General features: G+C 41.1%; 1 protein-coding gene across 10 annotated transcripts in view; it reads right to left on the bottom strand.

The window, feature by feature from the left end:
• Phf21a (PHD finger protein 21A) overlaps positions 1–13723 on the bottom strand; it is a 169373-nt gene that overhangs the window by 29458 nt on the left and 126192 nt on the right. For all 10 annotated transcript variants that reach the window (XM_051184142.1, XM_051184141.1, XM_051184145.1 and 7 more), the window contains exon 7: positions 8712–8936. In XM_051184142.1, coding sequence (XP_051040099.1) covers positions 8712–8936 — 225 coding nt within the window. The remainder of the gene's footprint in view (positions 1–8711; positions 8937–13723) is intronic.

A 13723-nucleotide genomic window follows, 5' to 3' on the forward strand; every position in this document is an offset into this window, starting at 1 on the left:
TCAAGTTAGGGAACGTTCATTTCACTGCAGTGAATGCACACCCATACAAACGTGGGGTTTTAAGCAATGAACAGTGAACATCTACAGGTATAGAACATGAGTGCATTAATGCTTCTGGGTTTTCTAACTCTGCATAAAATCAGTTAACTCATACATAAGTTGGACATTGTCTCTATCCCCGATTGCTATAACCACCAATCTGGCTACTGGCCACCTGTGACACAAAGGAAGGGCAGTGTCTTTTCATCTTTCTGATGGGGAAGTAGAAGGGAACCGCACAGGAGGATCAGCTTAACTGCTGCCTCAGAGGTATTGAACCTCAAGCTCCAGTAATGACGCTGTTAATGAGTATAGAAAACACCAATTCTCTTTCCAAAGGGGGCTGTGCCACCACCTAGTCTTTCTTCTGGAGAACTGATGTGGAAGTGATCAAAGAGTCAGGGAAACCGACAAGGCGGGAACAAACACCTGGGTTTCAAAAGCCTTGGAAACCAGAGGAGGAGTTTCAGTGAGGACTGATGCTTCCAGGCTCTTTCCCAAGCATTAAGGCTGCATTTGCCTAACTTTTTACTTGAACAATCACAAATGCCTGTTACAGAAGCCACCTCCTTTTATGGTACACACATCTACCTGGCACCACTACTAGTCACTCAGTATATAGACCTTTCAGGAACACAAACAAACATTCATCTCCAATTCACTGGTTCTGATGTTTTTCCACTTTAACGTTCCCTTCTAAAATATACTCTACAGCTTGGCAGCCACTAGCTACACCTAACTTTTTATAAACTTTAATTAAAAAATTAAAAGGTCAGTCCTGCACTTGTACTCATCACATTTTTCTAAGCCACATGTGGCAAAGAATTAACAGCTGGACTGCAGGAGTTTCACTGGCAGCCCTTTCTTCTCTACACATCTGGAAAACCTCCCTGAAGAAGTTTAATCTCCATGCCATGTGAGAGCCATGTACCCAGCTACTAAGTGTGTGTAATTACTTACCTTTTCTACCTGACATGTGCATCCACATAACATACATATTCATCTTTTAAAATCTCCTTTTAACAACAACATAATAGTGTGGCCTCATCCATCTACCACAATTTAACTAGCAATCCAGTGTCTGTAATTAAAATCCCCCAAACTTTGCTTTAGTTTCCAAGGCACAACATGGGCAGCTCATGTCACCTGCTGCTGCCTTCTCAAGTGTGAAATGGTGCCTGGGCAGCAGCAGGTCAGAGATGAAAGCCAGGCAACAGCTAAATGGCATTTCATCACTGGAAGTGCTATGGTATGTAGCAACATAGGCTCTCTCACAAAGCCAGTTGAAGAAAGAGTTTTAAACATAGTATTTAATAGTAGCTGATTTCATTGAATACATTTTTGCTTCTATGCAATTCTATATAACACATAGGACAAAGAAAAAGTACAAATGTCTCGGCAAAAGCTCCTTAAAGATAATATTCACAGCTTAGTTAAGGTTCGCACTTCTGGTCAGCCATTCACTCTATTCCAAATTTAAGGAACATGAAGCAAACTCTTGGAGTGTTGGGGTTTAGATGAGAAGGGGAACTCTGACATACAAGCACACTGAAAATGTCTGAGTTGTCCAAATAGGAAGAAGAAAAGATGCAGAAAGGACGGGTATTGGAATCAAGCACAATGATTTCAGTAGGGAAGTTGTTAATGCTGCTCAAGTCTGATGAACTTTAAGAGAAGGAAGCAGGTATTAACAGTTCCATTCAGTTCTTAATTGTGAACTCTCATAATTAGAAGTTCACGCAGACATATATTCAGTAACACTATTGGCAACGTCCTTTTTGTTCTACTTTAATTAAAACTTTTTAAAGATTTATTTTATTTTATGTGTATGAGTGTTTTACCTGCATGTATATATGGGCCCCAAGTGGGTTTGAGCACTTGCAGAAGTCAGAAGAGGAAATAGAGTTACAGATGACTGTGAACTGTCATATTAGTTCCAGGAACTAAACACAGGTCCTCTGCAAAAGCTATGGTGCTCTAAACTGTCAAGCATCTCTTCAGCTCCTAAAAAAATTTTTTTGGGTGGGGGGGATGGGACTGGACAAAGTCTTACTTGGTAGCCTAAGCTTGTGGTAATCACCCTCTCTCAGTCTCCTGAACACTGGGATTACATGTGTGAACCACAAAGCCTGGCTAAATACCTTTGTACTGTTTGCTAAGTTTTTATTGTTAGCCTGTAAGATATGAGGCATTTTAATTTATAAACATATGATCCAATGTACAAATAAGAACTTCAAGGGATATCTCTATGGGCTCTAATTAACCTCCACATCTATTTTATTGTCTGCTTAATTTTAAGTAGGAAGTCACCATTATACACTTAATCGCAAATAGAACTTGCCCCCCTCCCGTTTATAAGGTTATTTTTTGTATTTAGTTTTTAATAACTACATTCCTCTTTTTATGTGCATTTAATCATTAAAAATGAGAGTGTTGCTTCTCTCCCCCCCAGTAGTCTGTAGCTCTCCATCTAGGGATATGACCTTGACAGCTTGATGCTGGTATTACTCAGGTCTTGTTTTGACAACCAGTGCTGAGATTTCATGGATACAGCTTCCCTGTAATGTCTAGAAGACACAGCAAGGCCCCTCAGCTTAGGCAACTTCCCCACATAGCACCTTCTTGATGCCCACTCTTATCAAGAACAGAAGTTATTCCTTTCAACTTTCAGAAGTCACATATCTAATATATGCCATACTTAAATCTGTTCTTATGAGCCTTTGGTTACTTTATATGAATATCAAATGCCCAAGTCTTACCATGCATTAGAGGCAGCCCCTTCTTGCCTTTCCTGGCCTTTTATCACCCCTATCATTTCACATTCTACATAACCTACTCGCTATTTCAAAGGTGGTGTAGCTTGAATGAGAATGTACCCCATAAAATCAAATTTGAATGCTTGGTTTCCAGTTGGTGGACTGCTTAGGAAGGATTAGAAGGTGTGGCCTTGGGGTTAGGGTGGGGACACAGGGTGGGACAGGCTTTGAAGTTTAAAAAGTCCAAACTGGGCCCAACCTAACTCCCTTTCTGCCTCTTGCTTGGTGATCAGGACGTAAGCTCTCAACTACTGTTTCCACATCATTCCAGCTGGCCAGCATTCACATCTCCACCATAATGACCATCCATTAACTCTATGAAACTGCCTCTAACTAAAGGATTTCTTCTATAACTAAGACAAAAGGCATGTCTGTCTGTCTGTCTGTCTTCCTTCCTTCCTTTCTTTCTTTTCCTGTTTACTTCAGTTGTTTTGAGACAGACTGACTATGGAGCCCAGTCTGGTCTTGAATTCTCAACCCTCCTGACTCATCCTGAATCCTGAGACTACAGCACTACACCTGGCTATACATTTTCTTTTCTAAAGAAAGATTTTATTCTACTATTTTTGTTGTTGTTACTTTTTGAAATAGGGTTTTTCCGTGTAACCCTGGTCATTCTGGAACTTGTTCTATAGATCAGGCTGGCTTCAAACTCAGAGATTCTCCTGCAGCTGTCTCCTGAGTGCTAGGATTAAAGGCATGTGCCACTACTGTCCAGCTTAACTATTATTTTAAATTTTGTGTACATGTGTGTGTTTGAGTGGGAGTTTGTATATATAAGTACAGTGCCTGGGAAGGTCAGAAGAGGGTATCAGGTACCCTGTAACTGGAGTTATAGGCAGCTATGAGCTATTTAACATAGGAGCTAAGAAATTAAACTTTAGTCTTCTGTAAGGCTCTTAACCTCTTAGCACCAAAGCCCATCTCTCCAGCCCCTTCCAGCACTATCCTGCCTCTCCTTTAAAACACTTTTGTGTGCGTGCACGCGTGCGCATGCCCGCGTGCGTACATGCATGTGTTTTAGAATGTACATGTGAGTGTAGGTGTTTGTGGAGGTCAGAAGATGCTAATGAATCACCTGGAGCTAGAAGTACAGGTGGCTGTGAGCTGCTGGACAACGGTGCTAGTTATTGAACTCTGGACCTTTGCAGAGCAATGCATACTTTTAGCCATGAGATCTTCAACAGATCCCAAATTTATTTTTTGTAAACTCTGTATTTTTTAATTGTCTTACTCTCTACATCTGCAATGCTCTTTACCACAAAAATCCCATTCATTGGTCAAGACCCTGTCTAACGGCACCTCTTTTAAGAAGCACTTCTGATTCCTCTAATGAAAATTACCTTTTCTCTGGTATTTTCACATTCCTTCACTGGTACTTTGAGTCTAGTCTCATTTCCTAGCTCAGTGCTTACACAGTGTGGACTCAATAAATATTTACAAAATGAATGAAAATGAATTACCATAATATGCCAGATTCTTGGCAGGGACTGTTGCTCTTTGTATACCATCTAGCACACAGAGAGCAGTCAATAAACACTGAATGAAGCTTACTGCAAAGACAAACAACAGAAACCTAGCAAGCCTTTGGGTTTTAGTATTAAGCCTTTGCATTAAACAAAACAAAACAATATAAAGTCAAGGTTAACTAAATCAATTAAATAGATCAGATGTGCTACCAGATGGAGAGAGGCTATGCAACACTGTTCTGGAGGCAGTGCTAGGCCCTGCTGTCCACCACCCCAATACAGAACTCAGGTGAACAGAGAAGCTACTAATTAGGTATTTGTTTATAAGTCTTTCTTAATTTGTGTAACACAGAATATTACCTGAACAGAAAACTCCATGTATTAAAACAGTAAATTCCCATGTATCATGAAACAACAATTCTACCCCAGGAAAAATAAACTCATAAGCAATCTTTGAGAAGTTATAAAAGTTCAGGGGGCCTTAAAAAGCGAGGGAGAAGGAGGGAGGGAGGCACACAGCTGGCCTGGACAGCTCACAGCTAGTTGTAACTCCAGTGGAGATTCAATGACCTATTCTGGCCTCTGCAGGCACTGCATGCATGTGGTATGTACCCACACAGCCAGATAAATATTCTCATATGCAGAGGCAGGATGATCTCTGCGTTTGAGGTTAGCATGGTCTACACAGTGAGTTCCAGGTCAGCTGGAACAACACAGTAAGACCCTGTTGGAGGGGGAAAAAAAAGTATTAATTATAGATAGTACTGAGTGATTAGTGTGAAGGTGCTTGATGAAGCAGGAACTTAATTTTTTTTTAGATTTATTTACTTCATTATTTTAAGTGTATGAGTGTTTGAATGCATGTATTGTACACCACATGTTTGCCTGGTACCCTTAGAAGTCAGAAGAGGGTGTTGAATGAATGCCCTGAGAATGGAGTTTCAGACAGATGTGAGATGCCACATGGATGCTGGGAATCAAACTCTGGTCCTTTGTAAGAGCAACAAATGCTCCTAACTCCTGAATCAACTCACATTCTTCTTCCTAGGTTTCATACTGTACTGGCATCCCTTTCTTGGTATTGTCTGGAAGCACAGAAAAGTAGTTGAATAGACAGAATTTCCACTCAGAGCCTCTGGGTTCAATTTTGGCTCTATTGCATACTACCTGTTATATATGTCTTAAATCTTCCCTTCTATAAATCTAAATTATAGATTAAAGTGAAGAGAGTTTCCACTACACATGCAAAATCCTGAGTAGTATGGTGGTATTTAGTAGCCTCTATCAAATTCTAGGTACTGTTAGTTTTTTAAATAGTTGATTCAATTTTTCACGTTAAAATTTTATACTTGGCTAGGTGGTAGTGGCATACACCTTTAATCCCAGCACTTGGGAGGCAGAGAAAGGCAGGACAGACAGCTCTCTGTGAGTTTGAGGCCAGCCTGGTCTACAAAGCTAGTTTCCTGTTACACAGAGAAACCCTGCCTTGATTAAAAAAAAAAAAAAAAAAAAAAAAAAAAAGTTGTACATGAAGTAATCCTAGATCTACAAATAATAATTACATTTCCTCTACACACACAGTGAAGATTCAGTATTAGTGTTTCAGAAGACCCAAAATACTCTGAAATATGTAAAGTAAGTGTACTGAGCATTAATATACATTGTTCTAGGGAAGGATACATAGCTTTTAATAGTCCTAAAGGGCTTTGTGATATACCCTACCCAAGGATCAACACCTAGTGTTCGCTAATGTTAATTATTATTTTTGTGATACTGGGTATGGTAGTTTGAATGTAATTGCCTCCCTCCTCAAGCTCATAGAGAGTGGCACTATTAGGAGGTGTGGCGTGTCACTGTGGAGGTGGGCTTTGAGGTCTTACCTATGCTCAAGCTTTGCTCAGTGTGACACTAAGACTACTTCCTGTTGCCTGTGGGATCAAGATGTAGCTCCTTCACCATTCTCAGGTCCTCAAGCGTCATGTCTGCCACCATGTCCCACCATGATGATAATGAAGTAAACCCCTGAAACTATAAGCCACTGCATTTTTTTTTTTTTTGGAGACAGGGTTTCTCTGTATTGCTTTGAAGCCTGTCCTGGAACTCGCTCTGTAGACCAGGCTGGCCTTGAACTCACAGAGATCGGCCTGCCTCTGTCTGGGATTAAAGGCGTGCACCACCAATGCCCAGCATGCCACTGCAATTAAATGTTTTCCTTTATAAGGGTTGCCATGGTCATGGTGTCTCTTCACAGCAATAGAAACCTGACCTAAGACACTGGGGATGGAATATAGGATCTGACATATGCTGGACATGTTCTCTATTACTGAGCTACAGCCCCAACATATTAGAATATTTTTCTTCTTCTTGTTGTTGTTTTTTAAGACACTGTTTCTTTTGTAACATCACTGACTGTCTTGGAACTCCATTTGTAGACCAGGCTGGCCTTGAACTCACAGGATCCTCCTGCCTCTGCTTCCCAGAGTGCTGGGATTAAAGGTGTTTGCCACCATATCTGGCTAGACTCCTAAAAAGAAATTATTTATTTTATGTGTATGAGTGTTTTGTCTATAGGCATATATGTGTACCCTGTGCATGGCCAGAAGAAGGCATTGATCCACTGTTACTAGAGTTATGGATGGCAGTACCACCAAGTGGGTACTGAGAGGTGAACTGGGGTCCTCTATAAGAGCAGTGAGTACTCTCAATTTTACAAGTTTCTTCATCCCCTCTTTGATTTTGGTTATTATTTATTCACATATTTGGGTATGTGTGTGTGTGTGCAGGTGTGAAACATACAGAGGTCAGAGGTCAACTTCAGGTGTCATTCTTCAGTTATCATCAACTTTGCTTTGTTTTTATTTATTCATTTAGAGTGTGTACATGAGTACCTGAGTGTGTGTATGTGCACCCTGGGTACCCTGTGCATGCAGGTGCCTGGAGAGCCAGGAGGAGGAATTATGTTTCCTGGAACTGGGCTTACAAATTGTTACATGACTCTTGATGTGGGTGCTGGGAACTGAACCCAGATCTTTTGCAAGAGCATTCATCTCTCCAGCCCTCACCTTATTTTTTTGAGACAGGATCTTTTACTGGCATCTTGAATTGATTCAGCTAGGCTGGCTGGCTAGCAAGCTCCAGGGATTCTCCTGTCTCTGCTCCCCTACCACTGATAGTAAAAACACCATGACTATGCACAGTTTTTATGTAGGTGTTGGGTATAGAACTCAGGTCCTCATGCTTATACAGAAAGCACTTTCCAACTAAGCCATCTCCCCAGGCCCATTAGTTCCTTTAAAAAGCTACATTCATAAAAAATTAAGTCTGTAGAGATCAAGCTTGAATACTTTTCTTAATCAAATGTCAATTCCAAATATGTCCTTTCAGTATATCTTGACTCTCTTCTCACATTCTGTGCTCGGTTAAATACCTTTCTAGTAAAGCATTTCCACAGCTGTGTCAGACTAGAACACTAAGGTCCAAGTATCATCTGTACCCTCATTCCAGATCTCTACCAGTGTGGAGAAGCCGCTCACACATTCTCAAGAATGGGGAACTTACAGCGAACACGTTATCTCTATGGATAATAAAAACATAACAGCCTTCTGAACGCTTCCCAAAAGCATGGATACATGAACAGCTCCATGCCAAATTGCTAAGAATTTCAGAAAAACAATCCCAGAAGGGGTCAAATCACTTTAGAACAAATACAAATAAACATACCCAGAAATCCCAAGTAAGACTTTAATTCAATTGGGGTACTAAGAGTTATTTGTCTTTGGTGTTGATCACAAGTAGAAAATCATTTAGCATGCACATATGCATGAATAGGAGTGTACATGCATGTGTATGTGTGCTGCTAGGCTTGGGCATGGTTGGCAGGTATTCTGTTGCTGAGCTCCATTCTCAAAGAAAATCAGTTAACTTTTATTAACTTTTATTTTTTTCCTCGATCTTTTTTTTTTTTTTTTTTGAGATAAGACACAGCCCAAGCTGACTTCAAACTTTAACTTCCTTGTAGTCAAATGTGACTGGCTTTCTGATCCCCTTGCCTCCACCTCAGAGTTCTGGGATCAGACATAAATCACCACACCTGGTTTTATGCTGTGCTGAGGATCAAACCCATGGTTTCATGAATGCTGGTTGCACCCTCTACCAACTGAGCCATAGTCCCAACCTAATCATTTAACTTTTGTTACCTAGAAGGCTCTATTCTTCTGCCAGTGAATTTAACTGATCCTTATGTCAGTGACAGACACTCCCCAAAACTCCAGAAAACTTGTTTAGAGTTAGTAGAACTTAGGATAGCAGAAGTTGGGTTCAGTTCTATGTGATCAGTAACTCATCAATACCCAGCACTCAGCCTTGGCTGCTGCACCCACTCGGTTACCTGTGATGCAGTCAGGCTGGGTGGTGCTGCTGACTGCTGAGCGTGCTGCTGCTGCTGCTGCTGTTGCTGCTGCTGCTGCTGCTGCAGTGGCTGTAGTGGCTGTAGTGGCTGCTGCTGTGCTGTTTGTAGTTTATTTTCAGACTGTGACAATGGCTGTATCTGGAACTTGTCCGGCTGCTCTTGCTTGACTATCAGGTTCTTCCGCAGCTGTTCAACTACTCTTTTCTACCAAACAAAAACAAAAACCTATCAGAATGTTGCTCATTCTCCAACATCTTTCCACAACTACCTTCCTCTAAGTTTTTTTTTTTTTTTTTTTTTTTTTTAAACTACATGTAAAATTTACAGATTCTAACAGGAGAGACTCAAAGAACCTTATAGATATTTTAATTAATATGCAATCACTGTTACAAGAAATGTTTTATATATAAAGGAAACTGAGGCACACAGTTAAAATGTGAAACAGAGCCCGTCCTCCCTCCCTTTCACTCTCCCTTCTTTTTTTCTCCCTCTCTTCTCTTTTCTCCCTTGCCCATATCCTTTCCTTGAGGACCTTGAACTCACTGTCCTGCTTCAGCCTCCCAAATGCTAGGATTATAGGGATGAGCCACTATAGCCAGTTTAGATTTCTTGGCTACTGTCAATTTAGCATGCAAGGTTAGAAGAGCAGAACAGCACAGCATAGAAGCATAATTCTAGAGCTACAATGTCAAAACACACTCAATTCACACACTGTTGGGCAGGTGTTTTTAACGCACCTGTCTCTTAGTGTCCTGGTCTGTAAAATGAGACTACAGAGTACCTCTTTTGAGCAACAACCCAGCTGATCTATATGGAGTACTCAGAACTGACTGGCACATTACTTAACTATACAAGCAAGCAACATGCATCTATCCCAGTTTGAACCATTAACTAGGGATCAGGACATAGCTCAGTTGTACGGCACTTGTGTAACAGTTGCAAGACCCTCAGATCAATTCATAGTAATACTTTCTCCCATTCTTATCTTTAAATAAAGAAACTGCTATATAAACAAAAAGCATTCTGAATCACTGAAATGTATAAACTGAGTAGGACTTCTTTGCTGGGACAGATTTTAGAAATATGCATAGAATCATATGTTATCTGTTTACATGGAATAGAAATTTAAAGTCAAGTCAAGCTGGACATATGTCTTTAATCTCTGTACTCGGGAGGCAGCGGCAGATGTATCTCTTTGAGTTTCAAGGCTAGCCTGGTCTACATAGTGAGTTCTAGGACAGCCAGAACTATATAGTGAGATCTTGACTCAAATAAACATACAAAAAAAGGAAGAAAGGAAGGAAGGGAGGGAGGAAGGAAGGAAATAAGAAAACTTAAAAGTCAAGGTTTATAAATTTCCTGGTCTGTGCTTTAAAAACAAAACAAAAAAAAAAAACCATATTTTTGGATTTTAGATATTTTTCTCTATTATAATAATCTATCCTTCCTTACATGACTTCCTCCTGCCCACCTTTCCTTTCTTTTTTGTTTAGGGCATGATTTTCAACATGTGGGTCAAACCCCTTTGGAGAATCAAATGACCCTTTCACAGAGGTTGGCCACTGGAAAATCCAAATATTTACATTATGATTCATAACAGTAGCAAAAATACAGTTGTGAAGTAGCAATAAAATACTTTTCTGGTTGGGGGTCACTACAATATTGCAGCATTAGGAAGGTTGAGATCCACTGGGGTAGGGGTTGACCATGTGGCTCAGGGTCCTGTCACACAATCTGGGGCAGTCTGGAATCTGACTCTCCTGTCTCAATGGCTAGCAAAAAGGAAAAAAATCATTCCTCCTCTAACACGTTAAAGTGAATTCATCAGCTGCAACTTGTTACTTCTGATAATAAAGGTTGATAGTTTCTGATACAGACTATGACTGAAGAAAATGAGGTTTAGTGTTAGTTGAGATTAGTATAGTTTTGATTAATTAACTTCTTGAGATAAGGTCTCATGTATAAGATTCTCCCAGGCTAGTCTGGAACTCACCATGTTTGGAGTTCTGGATATATGTGTCAACACCACACCTAGTTTATGCAATGTTGGGGGGCAAACCCAGGGACTTAAGTATGTTAGTCAAACAGTCTACCAACTGAACCACAACCTCTGCCTTCAGAAGAAAGCTTTGAATAAAGGGCGAATAGAATCCAGAACAGCCAGGTTAATTTGCAAATTACTAATGTTGCTCTAACTGACTTTGCTGTTCACAGTCTAAGAACCCGAACCCGCAAGCTACTTCACTTAGCATGCCGGAACAGTAAAACATTCACAAAATGGATTTTTAAAACACTCAAGTCAATATTAAATACATTCTTTTTATTTATTTGTTTGTTTATTTGTTATTTTACATGTCGATCCCAGTTGCTCCTCTCTCCCTCTTACCCTCTCTGCCCCCTCACATGCACCCCGACCACCCTCCCCTCCCATCCCCCACCCCAATTCCACATGTAGGCAATGCCATCCAGGTGGGGTCATGTAAATCTGTCAAATCATTTGAAGTAGGGACTAGGACTTCTCTCCTGTCTCTAGGTTAAGGGAGTATTCCTCCATGGAGGATGTGTCCGCAAGGTCCTTTTGTGCTCCAGGAATACATCCTGGTTCCACTGTCTGAGGTCCCTTAGACTGCTCAGTCCTTCTGGCTGAGACCCATATTCAGGGGGGCCCGAGTCAGTCCCATGCTAGATTCCCAGCTATCAGTCTGGGGGCCGTCAGCTCCTCCTTGTTCAGGTCAGCTGTCTCTATGTGTTTCTGCAACCTGGTCTTGTCTTCTCCCTCTGCATCTGGATTCTAGTTCCACTCAGCTTTAGGTATGGGTGTTTGCTTCTGTTTCCAACAGGTACTAGATGAGGGCTCCATGATGGTGGATAAGTTAGTTGTTGATCTCACTATCAGGGAAGGGCATTTATGGTAACCTTTCCATGGTTGCTCAAATTGTTGAGTTGGCGGCAGTCAGTCTTGTAGGTCTCTAGACCTTTCTTTAGGTTCAGTTTTCTCTTCAAACCAATAATGGCTCCCTCTTTCATGTTCTCTCTCTCTCTCTCTCTTCTGTCTTCTATTCCTACCCTGGCTCAATCTTGCTAGTCCCATCTGCTTTCCTCTCCTCCCCCTCCTCTTTCTCCTACTTCTCTCTCCATTCACTGCCCCCCCCCCCACTTCCCCTGAGCTCTGGGGGACTTATCCCATCCCTCTTCTGTGAGGGACTTTATATGAATCTCTTAGAATACACCTTGTATCCTAGTTCCTCTGATGGTGTGAATTATAGGCTGGTGATCCTTTGTTCTAGGTCTAAAATCCATATATGAGTGAGTACATACCATGTTCCTCTTTTTATAACTGGATTACCTCATTCAAGATTCCATTATTTTTTCTGCAGAGTAGTATTCCATTGTGTAGATGCACCACATCTTCTTTATGCATTTTTCAGTTGAGGGGCATCTAGGTTACTTCCAGGTTCTTGCTATTACAAATAATGCTGCTATGAACATAGTTGAGCACATATCTTTGTTGCATGGATGTGGATCATTTGGGTACATTCTTGAAAAATTTTTAAGTATTGTTAATGATCCTTTTGAGACAATGAAAATATCATAAAAAGGCTGATTTAGGGGAGGGCCTGACTGTATATTATACCCCCATACTAGCATGGCCTTTTTGGGTAAAAAATTTTTTAATGCAGTCCAAGGATTCTTGGAGATTACACAAGCAGAATAGGAAATTTAATAAACTATCAAATGCTTATGAAAACAACGTCTAAGTCTCCAAACTATATTTCTTGAGTATAAGAGACACTGCAATGAAAGCTCTAGCTTATGGGAGGCAGTACTGCAGGTAAGTGTGAGCATCATGCAGAGGCTTTAACACTGGGTGCCTGTCTGGACAGTCAGATGTTTAAAAATTAAATGGTTATTAGAGCTGCTTTCAGTCTTCCTCCCCACCAGATATCAAGCATGAATCACCAGAGAAAGAGACTCCTCAGGAGAGAAACCAGAAGGAAAACAGAAGGGTGATACTTGCCAAAGGGAAAGACGGGGTGGGTAAGGGTGGGACATGAAGGAAGCAGCACAGGAAACTGAGTAGTGTCCGGCAAAGAAGGAGAGGGTGTTCTCTCCTCTATAGCCATCTTTAGGAAGGTCAGTGTGTTCTCCTGATTACTGCCCACTGAAGTGAACTACAAGCAAGACACAAAGCCCAGGGCCCGCTCCCAGTGCAATGGCAAGGAACCACAGAGACAAGAGTACTCTGCAGCCAGATGGCTAGAGCAGGGTGATGGCCAATCAGAACCAGAGGCAGAATGGTAGTCAAGTGAGTCACACTGCACTCATAAGTGTTCCTCCCCAGAGCTGGTAGGGAGGGAAACCTACATCCAAATACTTATAAAGTTGCATCAGTCCTTAGGGGGAAGGGGAAAAGTCTGTGGGTTGGATGGTTCCGATCACATGAGCTGGGTAAAGTTTCCTTTAGAAGATAGCTCCAGTATTTCAAAAGCACTGCCCAGACCAGAACAGTCTGGCCCCTGTTCCTCTGCATTCACCAACTGCAATACCATAAATACATGGTTATATTTTTCTGAAAATTTTGCAAGCTCAAGGTTTGGGGAATGCTGTTGCTTCCTTTACTTAAATGTATGATTGCAGTCAGAAGCCCAAGGACAGAAAGCAGAGAGCTCTGTTGCAGAGGTGAGCCTGGGCAGAGGTGAACAGTTTTGATACTCAGACAATTGCAAAAACAATTCAGAGGACTCTGGATGTGGGTCAGCACTAAATCTGGGTAAAAGTGACAGAAGACAATGATACCATATCAGAAATCCTTATCAAGTGTGATCACACAGCATTCTCGATGCCCCACACAAAGGATACCCTTTCACTGTCCCAGGAGATGAGCCTACACTTTCACCATTGTGTTTCGGACAAAGAATCATGGGGTTTTATTTTGTTTGTTTGTTCAGTTTTGTTTTGTTTTTTTGTCTGCCATTATTGAAGGTAACATT

The sequence above is a fragment of the Phodopus roborovskii genome, unplaced genomic scaffold (assembly GCF_943737965.1).
Source record: "Phodopus roborovskii unplaced genomic scaffold, PHOROB, whole genome shotgun sequence".
Classification (NCBI taxonomy): domain Eukaryota; kingdom Metazoa; phylum Chordata; class Mammalia; order Rodentia; family Cricetidae; genus Phodopus; species Phodopus roborovskii.